Source organism: Plasmodium cynomolgi, chromosome 9 (genome assembly GCF_000321355.1).
Source record: "Plasmodium cynomolgi strain B DNA, chromosome 9, whole genome shotgun sequence".
Lineage (NCBI taxonomy): Eukaryota > Apicomplexa > Aconoidasida > Haemosporida > Plasmodiidae > Plasmodium > Plasmodium cynomolgi.
This window is the reverse complement of record NC_020402.1, coordinates 252,559-260,980: the sequence shown is the minus strand read 5'-3', so window position 1 is coordinate 260,980 and position 8,422 is coordinate 252,559. Positions and strand designations below refer to the sequence as shown.

Below are 8,422 nucleotides of genomic sequence, written 5' to 3'. Positions count from 1 at the left end.
CACTTCCAAGGTATTATGTAGCACCCGAAATGAGGAAAGCCCCACCTGGTGGCACATCTCGCGATGGCTCAGGTGTTAACCATTCCGTGCGCGCAGCAGAAAAAGGGCACTTAAATGGAGAGCACACGTGGGGTGAACTCATAAACGACACTGCAAAAAAGGCGCTGCAAAAATGGCGCTGCAGAAATGGCGCTGTAGAAATGGCGCTGCAAAAATGACGCTGCAAAAATGGCGCGCAAATGGGAGCACATGTGAGTGTCACGCACGGGGGAAGGTCCCATCACGGAGACTCCGCTTTGGTACTGGGCAAAAAGGCACGCTTTAAAACGGGGCTAGAAAAGCGAAGGGGCACACTACACACAAACATACGGGGTGTATAACATATAATGTAATATATGCGTGTGTACCTCCGACTATATGGCAACCCCCTTTCCCTCAATGGATACCTTCTGGGACTTTCGAGCCCTCTTCAACATTTTCATATTATCGGTAAGTCTCTTAATTTTACTTTTGGGCATCATTTTCTTACTAGAGCTGGGCACAGAAGAAGGGACGTTAATCAAAAAAGAGCATTCACTGTTAAAAGGTATGGTGGCATGTTTCTTCAATTCATTTTGCTCTTCCTCCTTCTCAATACTAATCGAATCGGGGATTAACGTTTTTGCTTTTTCGAGTACCTTCTTGTGATATTCTGGATTTTCTAAAATTCTTTTTTGTCTTTCTTTTAAAAATTGTTTATAGTTTGTATTAATTCCTATGATGGGTCCCATCCAGTTTTGCAAAATGGTACGAATGAGTTTTTTGTTTTCATCAGTTTCTTCTTTATGTGTGTGTAAGTAGGTCATTATTTTCCCAAGTTGGCTACCCCTCAAGGATTTTATAGTAATGGGGAGCTGTTGTATCACCTTCAATAGATTCGTTCGGATGGTAAAATTGGGGAGTGTATTTTTTGAAAGTGGCATTAACCATAATGCTAAGACATGGTAAATATTTAACTTCATAAAAAAGGGTTTCCATTTTGGCTTGGTTAGAATCATACACACTTGATCTATTATTTGTAACTTGGCTGTTGCTGGTTTTTTTTCTTTTATATTTTTTAGATCCTGTTCATGCATTAAAATCATTTGGTTTAAAACATTTTCGCAATATTGTAGACCGTCGTCTTCTGAAATCTTTTGTACTCTTTTCCTTTTCATCTTTAAATTTTCTAGTATTTCATCAAAATGGGATTTTTTTTTTTTTCAGATTTACTCGAATCGTTTATGTCTTCGTTATCGTAATCTCCTTCATCGTCCAGTAGGCTCAGAGTGGAAAAGTTCCCATTTCTCGGTGAATTTTTTTTTTTTTTTTTTTTTTTTTTTTCCCTTGGTCATTTTCGTCAATCATTAGGTCTTCCTCTTCGTACTCCTCGCTGTCGCCTTCGCTCTCACTCTCATCCTCCTCCCCTTCCTCCGCGACACTATCTATAAACTTGCTCTTCTTCGCGGCCGACTTGAGTTTTTTCCTTTTGCCTCCCTCTTCCGCGCTTTTATCCTTGCTGGGGCGCAGCTTTCTTTTTTTTTTTTTCCCCCTTTCGCTGTTTTGGTTGGCACCGCCATCGTCCTCGTCATCATCGTCATCACCGTCATCATCGTCGCCATCTGCGCTGTCATCACCGCCATCACCGACCTGCTCATTGCGAGCCTCCCCGCCGCTCTGGCTCTCATCAGAAAAGTTTTCGTTCCCAAATATGTTGTCTTTCGTGGTAAAGTCGTTGTCCGCAGAGTGGATACTCCTTTCGTTAATTTGTTCTTGGTCGCCTTTTTTCTTCAGCTTTGATTTCCTTTTCCTCTTCCCTGGGCTGTTCTCATTCGAGGGGTCTTCTTCTGTGTCCTCATGGTTTGGGTGCTTTTCATCCTTTCCGCCACGGTCTCCATCGAGTTGTTGGTCTCCCGTTTCTTCCGCTTCTCCCGTTTCTTCCGCTTCTCCCGTTTCTTCCGCTTCTCCCGTTTCTTCCGCTTCTCCCGCATCTCCCGTTTCTTCCGCACCTCCCTTCTGTTTTTTCTCCACCTCCTGGGCGTTCTGCTCTTCCTCCGAGTCGGCGTCCTTTATTTCCCTCTTCTTCTTCCTGGAGGGCATCCTCTTCGCAGCCCTCATCCTCTTTTTGAAGCTCTCGACATTGCCGCGCTCAACGTTGCCGAGTTCAACGTTACCACGTTCGACGTTTCCGCCTTCCACACTGCTGCTTTCAACGATGCCGCTTTCGTCTTTGAATAAGTCCGCGCTTTTCGCGGGTTCGTCCGTGGCGCTACTGCCTGCGTTGATTTCCATCATTTGTTGGCTTCGAGCTGGGGTTCGCCTGTGGCGGGCAGGCACAAAAAAAATACACAAGAATATTTTCACGTAAGTACGTACGTATATATATTTCCCCCTCGGCGTAGCTTACTCCACTGTTGGGCGTATTTTTTTCGTCCGTTTTTTAACCCCTTTCGGACTTTCTACTCTCTTTTTTGGGTCACGGCCTAGCAGTTCCATACGACTTTTATTTTCTTCTGAATTTTTTTTTTTTCACGTTTTTACCTGACCATAACATGACAGGTAAATAGCCATAATTATTTTTTTTTTTTTTTTTTTTTTTTTTTTTAAAAAAGAGTACATTGTTCGCGCTGAAGCAGTTGCCCCTCCGGGGACGAATAAAAATGGGGCGCGTCGATGATGCCCTGCGCCGATGGTACCCTGCGTCAAAGAGTTTCGCGAAACGGCATGCGGGATAACGGTTTTGTGATTTTTTGCCAACTTCTGCAGAACGGTTTTTACTTTGGAGGGGCAGCGGCGTGGCTGAAATGGGCACTGTGAAGTTGAGAATTTGACAATTTGACAGTTTGCCAATTAGCCAATTAGCCGAACTGCCAAGCTGCAAAACTGCAAAACGGCAAAACGGCAAATTTGAACGGCAAAAAGTGGAACCCCACAAAATGGCAAAACTGCCGAGTCGCCCGCAAAAAGTACACGTACATACTTCGTTAAAATGTGCAAGTGGGGAACCAGGCCACGTGTCCCCAATACGCAGCTCACCTGTTCATACGTTGCTCCTTTACTCTTGCCACTTACACTCTACATTTAGGGGAAAAAACAATTTTTTTTTGACAGCTGAGTTATAAGACTCTTTTTACAAAGTCCCTTTTTAACGTATCGTATCAATGTGCCTGTCGAGTGGCTAAACAATACAGGTGGGTGAGTTTACGGCTGGGGTTGGCAGTACCTTGTCAGGTGTTTCCTCCCCTACTTCACGAATTTATTGTCGTTAAAATGGAAGAAGAATTAACTTTCTCACCCCTAGGTGGTGCGCTTTGGGGAAAACATACCCCAAAGGGGGGTGTATAACAAAAGAGAGAGGTAAAGACACACACATAGAATGGGACATCTTTCAACACAGCTCATTGAGCATCACGGTCTTGTATCACTTACGCGGTTGCAGTGGAATATGTTTAAACGCGTAACTCATAGTATATGTTTACCTGCTCATTTTTATAAGTGTTTAGCCTGGTTGGCCTCACACCATTTCGCGGAAAGAAGGCATGCCCCCCTTCTACCTTTTTTTTTATTTCGAATGGGCGCAATGTGAGTATAAGGGGAGCTATTTTTTCTCTTCATTTGGGCAAATACGAAGGTGTCATTCATAACACTTCATTTGAAACGTATAGTAGTATGCCGAAAGTTACACGCACATTCGCATACTTCCCAGTTTGGCATAAGGGTAGAGATATGCGTGCGACATGGTTTGCGCCTTTCGGAACTTGAGCATTGTAAAGGTAAGGGGGGAAAAAAGGTGGAAATTGTCTCGTTTTGTCCAGCTAAGTATGCTGCTCCAATGTGTGCACATAAGCATTATAAGGGTTTCCTGGAGGAGTGGACAAATTACCATACCTCAGTTAACACAGACATGTCTGTTATGGAGGTCTATACATGAATGATACTGCGTAATGCATCGGGCAAACGTCGGAAGGGAATTCACAAGTTGGAAATTTTTTATAACATTAAAAAAAAAAAAATGTTAAAAAGGGCATATACATACGATGAACGGAGATAACAAAATGGGGTTTCTTCCCTGCTTCGCCCCTTTTGTGGTGTGAAGAATTATTTTCCAAAATGGGAACCCCCACAATTGTGCCTTCACATTTTGGGAAAACAATTCGTACATATGAGTAACCACCGATAGGCCGCTAAGCATATTATAATATCCCCCACCCAAAAAAAAAACCAAGGGTAGGGATAGGCTCCATACTCGGTGTACCTATACAAGTGCGCATCAAAAGTTGTGTTGCAACGATTTGATGTAAGATTTATTTCTTAGCAAAATTTGCTTCCCCTCCTTTGTGTGCCACGTATATGTACATGCGCACGCCGGTTTATTGTCCTTGGTTGCCTTGTGCCGATGTTTTTTTTTTTTTTTTTTTTCCGCCCTTCCGTGTGCACATATATACATGTATAATTCCCCTTTGCAAACGTACGAACCATTAAGGAGGCCCTATACCAGGCTGCAATTCGCGCTCGTAGGAAACGACGGGTGGTGATATAAACAAGTGGACCACGTCATTGGCATTTTTTCTGCCACAATATGTTCCATGCGTGTGTAAAAATTGCAACGATTTACGCAAGCGATGCGTGAACAAAATGTAGAGGGGGCAAAAGTTTGTCCTTTTTGCTCTACAGAGGAGGCAACTCCCCCAAAAGAAAGTTCACAAGTTGGCAAAATTGCAACCTGTTATTATGCAGCCACTTTGCGCAGATGATAAACTTTATGGATGACCAGAGAATGGAAATTTTTTTTTTTTTTTTTTTAGGTTTTTGGCTAGTTATTTTACGCTTAAAACGTGTGCACAGGTGGGTTTTTTTTTTGTTTTTTTTTTTTTTTTTTTTCTTTTTTTTCTTCGCTCTTGACAACAGGGCATATTTTTCAAAGCGGTGCATTTTACGTGAGTTGACTTTTTTTCCTCATAATTCTTCCCATGTGGATTCCCACAAAACGTTTTAAAGTAAAATAGCTTTACGTAAATACGTGGTTACAGGATGAGCACAACTGGTTGTTCTTTTTTAAAGCTGTCAATATTGTTTCCACTTTTTAATTTAAACAAAATTGTTACATTTTTTTTTTAAGTGGGCTAATATACTGTTAAATCGGTTTGTTAGACCTATGTCATCCCCCGCTTTTGGCGTTCAGGGGTGAAGTGGTTTACGGCCACTTGCGGGTGCCTGTCGCGGAAAAGACGTCCACAAGTAGCGGTTGATGTGGAGGACCCACCTGGGGAAAGGCGAATGAGCGAACTGATACGCACATACATCGCGCAGGGGCATTTGCATGTTCATTCGCATGTTCATTCGCATGTTCATTCGCATGTTCATTCGCATGTTCATTCGCATGTTCATTCGCATGTTCATTCGTATGTTCATTCGTATGTTCATTCGTATGTTCATTCACATGTGCATGTACATTATCTATATATGCGTAGCTTTGCCATGCACGTGAATGCCAAGTAGGGGGCCCCCCGGATTGGAAGCCCTGGCTCGCCATGTGCTGCCCGCCATGGGCCCATAACGCCGCAGGTCCATAGGCGCAGTTTCCTCCCCATAGACATGTGCGCGACGCCTCGTGTGAGTGGGCACACACACGCATGTACGCATATGTAATGGTACGCATGGATATAAGCGAGTGGGAGTGAATTTAAGCCAGTGGATACAATTTTTTTTTTTTTTGCGAATACTGAAGGGAAGCTGCCCGGGCGCCCCCTTTCCATGGTGAAAAAATTGTTTGTCTAAAATTCCCTCCCTTTGTCGATTTTAAAAAAGTTTTAATTTTTGTGAAAGCGCCATCACACTGGTCCGAGACAAAAAAAAAAAAAAAAACGCGCACCTGAAGAGGGCATGGCATCGCTCAGGAGAGAACCCTCTTAGAGAGAACCCTCTTAGAGAGAACCCCCTTAGAGAGAACCCCTTAGAGAGAACCCTCTTAGAGAGACCCCCCTTAGAGAGAACCACTGCGCAGGGGGATGTGTGCGTAGGATGAGTAAACTCACGAATTTATGTATACGCCTTCGCGCTGGTACTGGAACCTTCGCGAAACTTCGAAGAGAGTAGTGTAGAAGCAGAGAAGCTGGGGAAAAATCGGAGGGAGATAATTACATGCCAACTTTCAACCTTCACAAGTGTGAGAAGCGGCGCGATAAGTTAAGAGAGACAGATCCGGTGTGTGTGTGTGGAGGTGTAAGGCCACGTGAGGGAGCGGACAGCCGAATAGGTCTCACGGCTGCGCGAGGAAAGTACCTCCCCCGGCTCTAGGTATAAAGAGACCACATCACTGTACAGGGGACAACTAGAAGGGAACCCGATGAACACACACAGAGGCGAACAAGATGAGCGAGATGAGGGAAGAAAACTACAAAAGTGGGTCGAAGGCAAAATACCCCCAGTCACTCATGATGGATATGTCAAGATCGTACATGAACAGGCAAGACAGAATTAACGCCCTGAATTTGTATATCCAGAAATCTTCATATAATCCGCAGTTTTTACAAGACGATGAGGAAGAAGAAGACGAAAGTGAGAGTGAAACATTGGGAGATATTATCCTCAGAATTTTATCGATAATATATCCAGACCTGTCCCCAGGCTTATGGTTTATAATTCACTTCATCATGAATTTGATTGTTCTATGTGTAAGTTTGAGTTCTTTATCAGAGCCGAATATACACGATCCGGTAGCCGAACCGAAATATAATAGGACCTTCATTTATGGAAGCATTTACTGTTGCTTCCTCATCTTGGGTGTAAACATAGCTTCTTTTACTCTCATCATGGTGATTCATGCAATTATTCAGAAGGTGTTTTTGGAAAAGCTTCTCCAGCCAAGTGCCCTCTGTGCAGCTTTTTACAACACAGTGGATCCTGAGCTAGTGTACCTTTTATGGTCATCTGTTCAGATCATCTACTGGAGGAGTAACATGATTTTAAAAAAGGGAGCTCAAGAAAGTGAAAATTATTTTATTCTTCGTATTTTTGGATACAAAGATCAGGATAATCCATTCCTATTTCTGAATAGCATCAGTTGGTTAATTACCTTCCCGATATTATTATACATTGTATTCGCAGCAAGGTTGCTTTTCCTTTCCATCATATCTTTTGTATTCGAGTTGGGTTTCCTCATGAATGCCCATGACCTATTAGGGAAGTATTTATCCAAGTATGGCATTCTCCGTAAATTTAACATTGAATGGTTTATGTTCATGGCAGATAAGCAAGAAAATATCAGGTCTCTCTTTGGATATGAACTATATCAGGATGAAAAAATGATAAGACAATTAGAAACGAATGACATTAGTAAGAAATTTGTTCAAGATAAGGCTGAGTTGTTACTGTTTAAAAATTTGCCTGGAAATTGTACTTGCTGTAAAATTGCTCTAAATAGGAATAAAAAAAAAAATGCCATGAAGTTATTGGTTCCTCCAATTTTTGAAGCAAAAAATATTATAAAGACAGAAAACTCGACAATAAAAAATTGGCTAGCTTGTCATTATGTTGTGAATACACCTCCTTTGATTTTTCTTTTAAATAATAGCATTCCACTAATTAATAAAAAGTTAAAATTGGTGGAGATATTCTTTTTAGGCAAATTATCATGTCGTTGAAAATGTACTATCAGGAGAAAAACGACACGTATGCCTTCACCGGATCCGCCATGCATAATATTTCTTCTGATGAGTTTTCCCCCAATAAGAATCTCATGACTTTGAATTTGAATAGGGATTCTAATTTAACTCCCTTGCAGGGTCCCTTTCCGTTTAGTCCCAAGAATCTTGTAAATAATTCCGACTCGGAATCCAGGGCGAAGAAGAAAATAAACTTGGAGAATATTTTCAACGACATTGATTTGGACGCCATCCGGCTGGAGGCCGCGCAGGAGGAAGCAGCGAAGGAGGCAGCGAAGGACGCGCAGAAGGAAGTGGCCTGGGAAGCAGCTGCGGCAGGGCGAGATACAACTGCTGCACCCGGGGGTAGCGAGCCAAGACCCTTGGTCAAGGCAAAAAGTCGGGCCAAGCAGAAACCCAAGGCAAAGCGCGGATCCAGGAATGGAAGCAGCGTGGCTCAAAGGAGAAGGGGAAAATCGGGAGCATTGGAACGTGGGGAGGCGGTGAATAGAGGCGGCTCTCCGGGTAAAAGTAACCTGGTGGCGCAACCCGGTGAGGGACGCTCCCATGGGCTGATTAGCGGGGGGTCCAGCCAAACGGCGGAGAGGAGGACGCCTTCCGTGGTCAGCGACACGGTCGAAATGAAGAGCAGGAGGAGGGAGAAGCAGAGAGGGGAGGCCTTGGGCGGTGTAACTTCAGGTGCTTCTCCCCGTGTGCAACAAATTAAAAGTCTCAAAGTTACCGACGGGGGGGGCAAAGGG

The 8,422-nt window shown here is 43.3% G+C and overlaps 1 protein-coding gene across 1 annotated transcript; it reads right to left on the bottom strand.

The window, feature by feature from the left end:
* Positions 1-1,207: 1,207 nt before the first annotated feature.
* PCYB_091500 (IWS1-like protein) lies at positions 1,208-2,310 on the bottom strand (the record flags this gene model as incomplete). The annotated part of the gene is made up of 2 exons (XM_004222263.1): positions 1,208-1,301; positions 1,406-2,310. 2 exons carry the CDS (start codon positions 2,308-2,310, stop codon positions 1,208-1,210), a joined length of 999 nt encoding a protein of 332 aa, XP_004222311.1.
* Positions 2,311-8,422: the final 6,112 nt, after the last annotated feature.